The 13,386-nt window shown below is 37.9% G+C and overlaps 1 protein-coding gene and 1 non-coding gene across 2 annotated transcripts; one reads left to right on the forward strand and one right to left on the reverse strand.

The window, feature by feature from the left end:
• The first annotated feature begins 5,804 nt into the window (after positions 1–5,804).
• LOC101293122 lies at positions 5,805–7,980 on the forward strand. The gene is made up of 2 exons (XR_183651.1): positions 5,805–5,997; positions 6,785–7,980. It is a non-coding gene; the product is annotated as an uncharacterized LOC101293122 (transcript).
• A 1,534-nt stretch (positions 7,981–9,514) lies between these two features.
• Positions 9,515–11,778, reverse strand: LOC101292825 (40S ribosomal protein SA-like). The gene is made up of 5 exons (XM_004287016.1): positions 11,537–11,778; positions 10,717–10,979; positions 10,334–10,531; positions 9,999–10,212; positions 9,515–9,812 (listed from the first exon to the last, which is right to left on the reverse strand). The coding sequence occupies exons 1-5, from the start codon at positions 11,679–11,681 to the stop codon at positions 9,715–9,717; spliced, it is 918 nt and encodes a 305-aa protein (XP_004287064.1). The 5' UTR covers positions 11,682–11,778; the 3' UTR covers positions 9,515–9,714.
• Positions 11,779–13,386: the final 1,608 nt, after the last annotated feature.

The raw sequence follows: 13,386 nt of genomic DNA on the forward strand, positions 1-13,386 counted from the left end.
CTGAAGATCACGTATTACACACTTATAATTTTTTGTCTAAATTTTTTTTCTCAAATTTCTTTGTTTGCCCTCTTCATTTCACTTAATACATGCATACTATTTTGACCCATCATTTTCTTCCTTCTGCCACACTGATTCCAAGCAAATTGTTGCTCCTCAATCTATCACTCTATTTTATCACTTATGGATTTGATTTTAGTTGAAGAGTTGGTAATACCGTAATACGTATACTATTGGAAGAAGTCACTTAGGAGACGAAATTTGGGGCGACGAAAAATTGAGTTCCATCGACTGAGAATTACTTAGGCGACAGAATGTGTTTCTTCTCCTAAGTACATAGGAGACGGATGTTGTTTAATGATAAAAAAAATTTTTTCCCTTAAGCGACGGAATCCAACGGAATTATTGGATTCCGTCGCTAAGTTGAAAAAAAATAATAATAATAATTTGACATCATCGCCGCAGCGACCTCTGCCCCTAATGCCACCACCACCAAAACCATCTCAGTCCGACTTCGTCTTCTGCTCTAGTCTCCGGCACCGTACCAGTTTTTGAATACCATGCCACCACCACCACCACCGAAATAGAAACCATAACGCCTCCCCCAAACTCAACCAATCCAAACCTCAGATGTATCACATCTTCCCCAAAACCATCAAAAACCCATATCAACATATAGACGGTCAAATTTCTTCAAAAAAATTAAAACATGGCTTCAAATTTGAGCCTAAACGATGACAGATCCGGCAAAGCCCAGCATGAAAATTTGGCCATTTCATGAGTCACCACCGAATCGACCACGTATCTGTTATCCTTGTCCGAATTTGTCATCACCACATTTCTAAAATTTAAAAACAATTGGAGTCAAATTAAGTTGGAAAATTTATCTGATCTACTCATGGTTTTACTCAAAGATTCAAACTTCACCTTCCACTGGCGCCCTCGGACTTGATTCGGCGGAGGAAAGCGGTGGTCTTGCCGGCAAACATGGGACCCATGATGATGTGGACCTCGCCGGAGGGGCAGCAGGCGGAATCAGTGTTGAAGGGGATGGAGGGTTTAAATGAAGCCATGAGTTTAATTAGGGTCAGAGTTTGAAAAGGGGTTTGAAATTAGGGAAGAGAAGGAAGAGAGGGAGGTGGGACTCTGGAGAGGGGAGGGGAGAGGAAGAGAAGGGATTGAGAAACAAAAATGAAACGGGGTGGAGAGCTCAGAAGAGAGAAGGAGGGTGAGGTTGAGTTTAATTGGATAGGGTTAGTTTTAATGAGATGGGAGATGAATTTTTTTTCAAAAAAAAATTCCTTTGAATTTTTGTTAAATTTTTGGCGGAAATATTACCGCTTAAAATTTGGACACTTAGGCGACGGAAAGCTATCTTTCGTCATCTAAGTGAGTAATATTTATTTTTATTTTTTAAAAAATAATATTTTCGCCTCCTAAGTAAATATTTCTGACGTTTAAGTGGTATTTAGGAGACGGAAAATAATTTCGTCGCCTAAGTGATTAAATATTTTTTATTTTTTATTTTAAAATATAATTTCGTCTCTTAAGTAAATGGTTATGTTGCCTAAGTGTGACTTAGGAGACGAAATTAAAATAATTCTGTCTTCAAAGTGGTTTTTTCCAGTAGTTTACTAATCATATAAGCAAATGAAGCTTAACAAACTATCAAGATAGTTTTATGCTTAAAAAAATTCACAAATATGTTAGAACATCTCCAGCAGTGAACTTTAGAAATTGAAATATTTAGCAAGAATTTTAAAATTTAGGTATCGATTTAAAAATGCTGCTCTATCAGTAATTGTTATTTATTATGTTTTAACAAATTGTAAAGTGGCACGTGAACAAGAGAGGAGAGAGAAGATTTAGCTATTGTTTTAGTTATGCATGGATCATTGACAAATTTATCAATTTCATTTAACAATTATCAAATTTGGAGCATCAATTTACTTCAAAAATTGACAAATTTCACTTTTAGCAACACTGCTGGAGATGCTCTAACTACTATGGGCTCTTCTTCTCTCTCTACCTAGCAGCGCTGTGGTTCGAGTTTTGAGATCAACTCTGTCCGATCTGAAAATTGCAAGGATCCCCTTGTTGGGATCAAAATCTATGGTTACAAATACAAGACGGTTAGAGGCTTCTTCTCTCAATACATGGAACATTTATGGCCAATTTTTGGATAGAGGGAGGTGTAGCCGGCCGTTGTGGTCTTGTACCTTGGTGGCTTTACAACCAAGAAGCATTTTTCCTCCAGGAAATGAGGGCCTGGTCGAGCTTATTGGTTGGTGGCAGTTGCGTCGAGCAGCAGTTCCGGGTAGGGATTCATGGTCGGCGATCCAGATTTGGGATTTGGGTCCTGTCTGGACGGATCAAACTTCGGTCTTGTTATGAATGGTGGCTTCCGACTTGTCGCTGGTAGCACGATCTAGGCTACTGGTGGTGGGTCTATAGGAGAGATGGTGATGTCAGGACGATCGACTTTGAGCCCCGGCAGTTGTTTGGCGTCGTCTGCTTATTGGCAAGACTACTTAAGCCAATTCGACTGAAGGGTTTTGGTAGAGAGTTGTGGTGGCGATCACAACAGTCGTGTAACATCCTGAAATTTCAGTTTTCTATTTTTAAAAAGGGAAATTATTTTGGAGCTAATTTTTATTTCGATTTCTATTATTATTTCAAATTCTTTGTGGCTTTCGAAAATTATTCAAAATTATGGTTTATCAAAAATTTTCTTTCGAGCCCATAGGATTAACCTAGACATCCTTACGAGTTCGTAGGATTTTTTGGAGTATCGTTTGGATATCATAGCTATTTTTAATAATTTTTGGAAGTTTTGTATCCAAAAATTAATTGAAAATAGAAAATTAAAGACGGTTTGATCTGGACCATTGGATTTTAAGGAACCGTTTAATCTTGGCCGTTGATTGAGGAGTATATTAATTGAAGAGGATTAGCTTGGACTGCATCGAAACACAATCCACACCGACTTCGGTCTCGAGCTGCTTTGCAGCGGCAGAGCTTAGAGGAGTTGACTCCGTCGTCCAGCCGTCTCTCGGCATCCAACCAATGGCCACAGGTCCGTCTCGACGTCCCCGACCTCCCTGTGATTCCAGCTTGAAGAGTGGAGCTCCGGTGAGAGAGAAAAGGAGGAGAGAAGGCGATTGTGTTTCTGATCGGGTTTCTGATTCCGGCCACGGCGGCGTGCATGGCTGGTGGTGGTAGCTTCACCTCAACCTGGAGATCATCTTTGTGCAACTAGTTTTCGAAGAGAAGTCTTGAGGAGGGAGAATCGAGCAGAAGAAGGTTTTATCTTTTCCGGCGAGTTTCTGTGTTTTCCGGCCACCGACGAAGGGAAGTGAGGTATGAAACTTGATCTTCTCGTCGAGCTCTACCTGTTTATATAATTGGAATTCATATTTGGTTAAGTTTGGAAGAAGGAGGATTTTGGGTAGTCGACCACTGTGCGCGGCTGCTGTGCACAGCGGCGGTGGTGGTGTTTTATTATTTGTTTGGTTAATCTCCGAGTATGAACAGTTGTTAGTTATGCTTCAATTCGAATTTGGTTGAGAGATGAAGAACTAGAGTTTTTGGGTTTTTGGCAGTGTGTTTGCTATGCAAGATGATGGTGTTGCTCGATGAGTTGAGAACATTAGTTGTTTGCTATTGTTTTCAATGTTCATACTTGTTAATTGGAAGAGTTGTATATTTGGGAGGTCAAGCTTGTGAGTTAGGTTTTAGATTGAGAAACCTGAGTTTGGGCAGTAGCATTAGAACATAATTATGTGATTGTGTTGTTTGAATTCCAGAAATGGAGGAGTTGAGGGAATTGAGGGATTGATGATGAAATGTAGTATTTGAAATGAAGAACAGGCAGAGTTGTTCTTTATATTTTGTTTTCGGGTACAGGAAAGTTGGAAAGTTAAGGAGGAGGAATTGTTCAACTTAATTAAGGTGGAGGTAATAATAAGGTGTATAGCAGACCATGAGGTAATAATAAGAAGAAGATGTGGTTTAAGGAAGAAGATGGAGAGCAGTGTATTACTTTGTTTATAAAGGATGGTTATAGTATGTTACTTGTTTTTGACAGGTAAAGCCATATGGCAATTTCATTGATACCTAAAATTGCACGGATACATGCATTCCTTTCCCAAACATTTGGGCAAGTTAATGACGTGGCATGCTAGCACTATTCATTACAAAGATTCTGTTCATTTATTTTTAGCAGAAAAACAAGAAATACTAGACACACAAATGCTTAGGTTCCTAACAAAAGGAATTATTGGAAATAATAAGTAAAAACTACTAAAACCTTTGAGGCCCAAATGAAAGTCCACACAAGGCCCATCAGGCATGGCATGCCCCAAAATCCACCTTCACCTCCACCTCGTCGATTGATCTCCACCTCCATACCGTCGACCAGCCTCACACAACACCACATCAAGATCCCACCTCCGCTCTGAGATCATCACGACCTAAACCATGATGATCTAATCCTTGCGCCACAGGCACAAGCAGAAGCTACAAACCCCGTCGATTGCAGTCCGCTCCAAACTCTCCATCAAGCATCAGCGAAATAGAGGCCTTCGTCGACTGGCGATCTTCCACCTTCCATTGACCGGCGATCCTCCACCTCCCAGAGATATCGGCCAAAACCTTGAAGCCAAAACTTGACCTGACAAAACCTTGAGCAAAACAATCGTAAGGGCCATTTCAATCAGCAAAATTGATCTCGTCTGGAAGCATAGCACATGACGCTGGCAAAGCCAAGGCCAGCCGAGCAGTCAAGGCCGCTCCCAGACGAGAGATTAGACTCCGTCGCCGCTACCGGGTTTTAGGGTTTTTTTCTCCAACTCTCATTGTGTTGCTGTTTAGCCGATCTTTTTTTTGCTGGCCTAGTATGTTACTTGTTGTTGATGACGAAAGATGTTTAATTGGTATTGTTTTGTAAAGATGAGAACTTTGGGTGTCCTTAGTAACTCCGATTGTTTTCTGTTTCGAATTACATTTGGAGTGCTTCGCCGACTTTTACTGAATAAGATTTGGTACGAGGATCGAATGCGAGTAGCTAGATTGCAGGAGCAGAATGATAAAGATTTCAGAAAGCAAGTCGTTGTGTTACTAATTTTAGCTAGCGTTGGAGCTAAAGGTCGGATTCCAGGTAGGGTTTTTTTCGGGGAACCTTTATTTAAACTGACAATTAGATTATAATTGAAATGGTGTTTTGTGTGCCATTGAGTGATTAACTCTTGGATGTTATTGTTTTTGATAGAAGCATAATATGCCATGTTCTTAATATGTTTTCCTATCCTATTTAGTTATGTTATTTCCTTAATAATGTTAGTTATGACATGTTTTGTGTTTGTAAAGGCAATAAGAGCATAAATCAAGAAAAGACGGCTAAATCGTGGATTTAAGAGAAAAATGTAGAAAGCCCAAAAGAGGCCCAAGTCCAAGGAAGGAAGAAGAAGCAAATTTGGATTCCAACTCTAAAAGGGAGGAGAAAAGTCAAACTTGTGGAGCTAGAAGAGAAGTTCAACTTGAACAAGTAATCTTTGCTATGAAAACTTTTGGAGGCTAAGCAATGTATCCGGACATGATCCAAGCTACATTCAAAGCATTATTGCAAATGTCTAGAAATATCTTTAGAGATAAGATAAATATCTTTGAAGATAAGGAAAATATCAGTAGAGATAAATATCAGACTTTGTGCAATCGAGGAGGACCGTCGGATCAAGATTGAATCAAGGGCCAAGAGCAATTCATGGACACTATATAAAGGCTACTTGGCTTCATAAATGGGGGTCGTTCATTCACATAGAAAATTAGAGAAAACCCTAGCAGCAGCCGAGCCTCCTCTTCTCCACCTTTGCCAAGTTCATCCTCCCTTGCCAGACCTTGGAAGGACTTCTCCACGAAGGTAGCAGAGTTGGTGACTTGAAGCATTGAAGCCGAGCATCCCTTTGGCGTCATCAAGCTTTCTTGGAGATTGATCAAAGTGTAAACTTACCTTTACTTTTGTTTAGACTTCTCTAGCAAATTTAATAGCATGTTTCGGATGTTAAGTTTGAGTTTTGGAAGCGTATTTTGTTTGCTTTTGTGTTCTTTGGATTCACAATTTTATAAAGCATGTTAGTATTTCGTTTATGATTTTCCTATGATCTGATCTTGCAAATTTTTGTTGATTGAAAGTTTGCGTTTTTGTTTAAATTACTAAAGCTAGAATGCATGCTAGCTGATTGCCATGATTTGTGCTAAGCTTCTTCAAGTAAGTATAGATCTAAAGTGGTGGAAACTATGTAATAATAGTTGAAAACGTAAACTACAACGATTGCATGTTACGACTTCTCGGATATGTGTTTGTTGTTCAATCTCATTCTAATAAATCGTAATGATTCATGTTTAGTGTGGACGGGTACTACTAGGTATCGATCGTAGCCTTTGCATGAAATGTTCTAAGTTCTAGACTTCTCTGTGCTTAGACAATTAAAGTAGAATTAATGGGATACAATGACTTCTTCAAGCTTGTGTTTCGAGATTGTTTCTTTGAATTAGAATTTGCATGACTTCAGATTATTGGGAATGAAACTTGACATTGATGTGTGGTTAGAATTCGAATCTATCTCTGTTTGAAATGTTGAATGAACCGATCACTTGTATATAATACTTTTATTTTCTGTTTTAGTAGGAAACGTTAGAATCAAACTCTTAAAACCCCCCAGTTTATCTTTGTAAATATGTGAATACTTGTTTATATTACTAACTTAGTTATGACTTTTAAATGCAGGAGCGCCCTTTAAGTCCCCGGTCATATCGACCCCTTCTTATCATATGCTATAAACGACAAAAAAGGGTTCTAATTGTCACACCCGGTTTTCGGTGTCCGTCATTTTTGTTAAAAGCATGTGATATCATTGAAATATATGATCGATGTTTTCGCTTATCAGAAAAGCATGTATTGAATGTTATTTTACGAGTATTGATATTTGATTGCATACATAATGCATTGTGAGGAAACATGAGAATAGTGAGAATGATGATTCTAGATAGGAGAATGAGATTGATACAATAGATACATTTTATGTAGTTGAGTTTCCTCATAGGTTGTCCTCGGGATCTATGATTAGCCCAGACGTGCCCAAATGTAGAGAAAGTATACTCTTTCGATGGCAGACATCGATAAAACTATCGGGTTGCTGATCGGGAGACCATGAGTATAACAAGATGACTAACAAAAGAGATACAGGTGGTGAGATATTACTGATTGTTAGATCATATATTCGAGACACTTGAGTCACCCCGGTTGGTAAAATACACGGTATGGGACGTGTAGGCTCACATGTCTTTGATGTATGGACTAATAGCCAGTAATTGAGAAAGACATTCATTAGCATACATGCATCGAATTATCGTTTTATTTGTAAAGTATTGGTTGGCATTGTTTGACAACTTAATTATTTGACATAGTTAAGTATAACCTAAAGAGGTTTGGCCCTACTGAATGTAAGCTCACCCCTATAGAATTTTGTTCAGATTTGTATGAGGTACGCCACGTCTTTCGAGAAGTCTAGTTTAGCTGACGTGTATAAGAGCCAATAAGGATTACGGAAGACTAGAAGTGAGATAGAACACCAGACATGTTTGTTTCGTCTTTGTAATTATTTTTATTATTGTAAACGTTTTATTTCTTTTTATTTTTACAATTTTTAGAAAAGTATTTGAAATTGTTTTATTTTCTTTTACTTTTTCCGCTCACGCCTCGGGTTCGACGTAAGGTGCTTGGAAACCACCGACATCGGGTCCGGGGTGTGACAAGTCAATCAAGCGGTGGGATGATTGGTGATGAGCGGTTAGGCGTTGCGTACAAGCTTGGCGGCCGGTAAGCATTAGGGGAAGTTTTGAACCTCTTCTGCTCAGGGTGCCCACTATGGTGGGTGCTCTTAGCAGTTTGAGCAGTTTAGGGCAATGGGTCTAGATCGGGTTTTTTGGTATTTGTCTTAAAATTAAAATAAATAAAATCTAAAATCACGTGGAAACTGAAAATTAAGTATCCTTACACAACTTAAGACCAAGGATTAAAATCCCTACGATATATCCAATATATCCCCCGATATCTTTTTTTTTGGAGATATTGATATATCCAAAAGGGGAAAATATCTTATTTTTCACCGTATCTCCAATATTTCTCCGATACCGTCAAATATCTCTGATATTTAAGATATTTACGATAAATCTCCGATATATTATAGAAATATCTGTAAAAAATTTGGGCGTGAAGAAAACTCACCTCTAACAATATTCGAAAAGAGATATAGGGGAACAGTCAGTAGCTCCAAATATATATAGGATTATCATATTCAACAGTACAATTCGTATTATATGGGTTATATGTTTTGGTCTGATTACTGTACTTTTGTGAACCATCGTGTCTTTTCAATCACTTAGAGTCTCTTTCTAGATATAGATGAAGTTGATGTTTATATAATTTATATGTAAATCTATTCGATTAAATATTTTAGAAAAAAAATTTCTCCCGAATTTCCGATATTTTTCCCTAATATCTTCGATATATCCAATATCTCCGATATATCTGATATCTCCTTTTTTTAAAGTACCGATAGATATGCCGATACAGATATTTTAATCCTTGCTTAAGACAATCATAGACAAGAAGGAATTAAGTAAAAACATGCCAAATATTTAGAGAAAAAAAACGTAAAGGTTTAGCGATGACTGCAGAAATTAAAAATGAAGTTGATATTGGTTATTTACTAGACAAAATGGAATGAGTCAAAAATTATATCTCTGTTTCACCAGACAGATGCAGCCTTGATATCGAGCATTTCTCTCAGTAGAAGGTGTGTACCAGATTGTCTTTGTTGGAATTTAGAAAATGATGGCCGCTTCTCTGTCAAGTTTACAAGTATGTTTTTCTCAATTCTACTACCTATTCTCCACTTCTACTTAATGTTAGAGTCCATTTGTTGAAGAAATTGTGGAGAACTAATATACCTAGTAAAGCTAAAATACATGTATGGGCGTGCTTAGATATACTACCTTTTCTTGGCAGCTTAGTTCCCTTTGTCCAATCCGAATGTGGCTTGTTGTTGTCTAGTTATCTTCTAATTCAAAAATGTTATGCTCAGGTGGGTTCAACTTGCAATCAAGGAATCGAAGAAACTACTAAAAGTACAAATGTGGAGACTACCAAGAAGCACTCATTTTGGCACTTCCACGGATTTGGATTCGGATTCAATTACTCCACCAATGAATACAAGTCGGGTCGGCAGCCTACAGAGTCCGGATAATCGTTGCACTCTTCAGCACCTTGCTTTGTTGCTGGGTTTCCAGTTCCACCTAGGCACCCAACCCAACCTGTAGATTTGAGCTCACGACCATTTTTTCAATTGGTAATGTCTTGATGCTTGAGACTTGTATATTAATACCAAAAACATTAGGCAAGACAACTTTACTTGTCAATTTTAATTTACTTGCAGTTGAAGCTTTTATTTGTGTTAATGTGGAACTTACTGTGTGAAAGATGAGTAAAATGAATAAAACATTAAATCACTCTCAAAATCTCCGAGAACAACACTGAAATCTAGAACTCAATCGTTTCAGAAACAGTCGATCCATCATCCAAAAACTTCAACGAAGCCAAAAAAGAAAGTACTCTAGTTCCATACAAGCTTCAACTCTGATGACACTACCAAAAATCTAAGAATCCCAACCAGTGGCAACTACAGGAGCACCACCCTCAAGGGTTGAAACGGCAACTGGTGGTGGTACTGCGGTATCCCAACCATCTTGTGCACCTGCATCCAAACAAAACAATAAATGGGTCAGTATAAGCAGGAAAATGGTGTTATTTGCTACTATCCCACTGTAGTCAATTAATTCAGCACCAAGTGATTCTAGCAATCACAGCAAGTGTGGAAAAAGAACACAATAATGCTAGCACATAACTTCACAAAAATGAAAAGAGATGTCAAGTGATATACCTGTTTCTCCAGTCCAGCCAGCAGCAGCTACTGCTGGAAGAGCACCAGCTGGGGCCGCAACATCTGTAGACCAAGAAGCATCAGCAATGTGGGCAGGCCATTGCTCGCCACCAAGACCAGCAGTATAATCAGCAATGTACTCTGGAGCTTGGACTGCATCTTCCTCCTCCTGTGGCTTGGCCTCCTCAGGTTCTCTGTAGAAGAACAAATCAACCTGCACAAAGAAATTACAGTCAGCAGAGATATATAGAATGCCAATCAAGTAAACACCCTGGTTTCTTGCAAACAATCCAATCATTATAAATCACATTGCTCGCCTAATGACAGTGGCTTACCATGACATCCCATTTATGTCCTGGCCTAAGAGAACCACGCATTTGCAGAACCATCCTTGCTAGCAACCAGAAAAGGCATCCAATACTGTGCTTCCCCTTGTTATTGGCTGGAATGCCAATGTCAACATAGCGCATGGGGGAATCAGTATCACAGAAGGCAATGGTAGGGATGTTCCCAAGAGCAGCTTCCTTGATTGGCTGCAAGCACATTAAGACTCTTAGTACACAATCACCATTCCAAACAGCAGGTAATCAGAATAAACCACATAACCACACAAATATCACATAGTCTCAGCATATATCACAGCTTTCTGGTAATGAATATTCAAAAACGAACCAGCACAGGAATCTAGACACTACTAGAAAAGGAAGATGCCCATCACCTGGTGATCAGTCCTTGGGTCGGTCAAAATGAGAAGGCGGGGCTCATTGAACGATGTTTGTAGCTGATTGGTAAATGTACCAGGAGTATGCCTACCAGCAATGGCATTAGCACCTGTGTGCTGAGCAAATTTCAAGACAGCCCTTTGTCCATACGGCCTAGCAGACTGCACAATGATGTCCTTGGGGTTTTCAATAGCAACAATAACTCTGGCAGCCAGCTGGAGTTTTTCCCATGTCTTCCCAAGGTTGATAATGTAAATACCTGAAAACCACCACAGAAGTATTCAATTAAATATCAATGCCGCCTGTTGATTTCATTCTACAACAAAAGGCAAAAGCAAATCAGATCACCGGAACACAAACCACTAAAGATGCAATAACCATTAAATAACAATATCAAGTATATCGATAAAGCAGAGGCAAATTCTAACAGTTTACACATATCAATAAGCCGCAATTATACATAACTAAAAAAACCCGATAAACAAAACCGTTGCAGATAAACATACAGAACAAAAATGTATGTAGTAGCGTAGACCAAGTTCACCTAAAAACACTACCAAATTTACAGTTGACAGTACCAATCAATCTATTATCACAGCTCAAGCTTCAGTTAGAAGATTTAACCATTCGTTCGAAACACAATTATGATATCAAAGCCACACTGTACTCATAGATCTAGCAAAACCCTAAATAAACCTAACGCCGATTTCGCTCAAACCAAAACCACACAGCAACACAAACACCATACAAATCGAAGCTTCTAATACAGAAACAGATACGATTTCTCGAAACCAACACAGAAAATCGAGGCAATACCGTCGTTGCGGCGCTTGAAGACGTATCTCTCCATCTGGAAATCGCAGTTCTTGGTGCCGAGATGGACCTCGGCGGCCAACATCATCTGGATGTCAGCCTCCTTCTGGGAGAGCTGACGTGGAGGAGTGGGAGCGGCCGTCGCCATGGTGGTGGTGGAGAAACTGAGAAGCTGTGGTGATAGCTCTGCCTCCGATTAGTGTTCGGGTAGAAGCAGAGAGAGAGGAGACTGCAAATGAGGCTGTAGAATGCAACTTTAAGGTGTTGAGTCGTTTTATATCGGTTACAGACGTCTAACCCTTAAGGGTTTTTTTTTTTTTTTTTTTTTTTCTTTCCTTCCTCTTTTTCGTGCCTTTCTTGTCAAAAGAAAAAAGATAATAAAGAAATTGGACTTTGGCAATAATATATGATTTATGAGGGGAGCTGAAATTTCGCACTCCTATTTTTCTTTTTTTCATTCTATTCATGCTCATTTTATCAAATCATCATTTAGCTTATTTATATTAGAGCATCTCCAATAGCTTTCTCAAAATTTTTCTAAAATAAGAAAGTAAAAGCTAAAATCTCTAAAAAAATTATGTTTAAAATCCAACAATTTCTCCATTTTTGAGATTTTGGCATTTATTATAACAATAAAATATACTATATCATTATTAATTATAACAAAAAAACATTATATATTTCATTGTAACAATAAAATACCCAATAAAATATTATATTGTTGTCTTGAATTCATTGGAGCACGTGAAAAATTTAATTTTCGAGAATGAAGGCTTTGCTGCAAATTTATGGAATAAAGGCTTCTCTTTCTTCTCCATCCCAATTTTAGGGAATGAGACGGGGAAACTGTTGGACCTAAAAATAGCTCTATATTCCCTAAAATTGAGAAGTTCAAGAAAATAGGGAAGCTGTTAGAGATATTTCCTTTGTCATCACCATTAAAACTGAAACAGAGTGAGCAAATTTGGAGGTTTTAAAAGCTGTACTTCAAAAATAATTGCCAAATTTGAATTTAACTTTCGACGTGGGCTGTCAAAATTAACAAATGTTTACTCCAACTGATATGTCAAGTTCAAATATTATTATATCATTTTTTTCACTAGATTTTATACAAAATTAGGGTGCGGCTATTTCCACCCAACCATCTTTTTTGCTCACCATACTTGCTCACTCCATCCTACATTTTATTTTTAATACAAAAGTTTACTTATTTCATCCACTTCGTTTACCAGAAATGTCCTTATATGATATATCTAATTAAAAAATTATTTTTCATAATGAATATCTCATTTAATTTATATAAATAATTAATAACAAAGTTTTAATAAAATTGTTTCCGGGTTTGCTCACGGTACCGAAGTCGGTCTGCGTGTCATGGAAATGGGACCTTGCTTCTTCTTCGAGTCTCAACTTGTCAAAATAGACAAAGTCAGAGGGCGACCCCGGTGTCCCAGGGGCGTCCACTTCGATGCTTAAGTCAGAAGCGTTGACCGGGCGAAAAAGAGAATAAAGTGGGAGTTTGAACTTACCTCATTTGGAAGCTTGTACTTGTATTTAGAGTATCTCCAACAACTTCCCCAAAAAAAATTTAAAATGGGAATCAAAAGCTAAAATTTTCAAAAAAAATTATGTTTAAAATCCAACAGCTTCTCTATTTTGGAGATTTTGGCATTTAATACAATAATAAAATATACTATATCATCATTAATTATAAGAAAAAATTATTATATATTTTATTATAACAATAAAATATCAAATAAAATATTCTATTGTTGTCTTTTTCTCGTTGGAGCACGTGAATAATTTAATTTTAGGGAATGAAGGTTTTGCTGGAAATTTGGGGAATGAAAACT

This window comes from Fragaria vesca, linkage group LG1 (assembly GCF_000184155.1).
Source record: "Fragaria vesca subsp. vesca linkage group LG1, FraVesHawaii_1.0, whole genome shotgun sequence".
In the NCBI taxonomy this organism is placed as follows: domain Eukaryota; kingdom Viridiplantae; phylum Streptophyta; class Magnoliopsida; order Rosales; family Rosaceae; genus Fragaria; species Fragaria vesca.

Coding starts and splice junctions, on each gene's coding strand:
- LOC101292825 (XM_004287016.1), bottom strand. CDS start 11,681: ATGGCGACGGCCGCTCCCACTCCTCCACGTCAGCTCTCCCAGAAGGAG. Junction 10,980..11,536: donor CTTCAAGCGCCGCAACGACG/GTATTGCCTCGA, acceptor GGTGGTTTTCAG/GTATTTACATTATCAACCTT. Junction 10,213..10,333: donor GACATAAATGGGATGTCATG/GTAAGCCACTGT, acceptor TTCTTTGTGCAG/GTTGATTTGTTCTTCTACAG.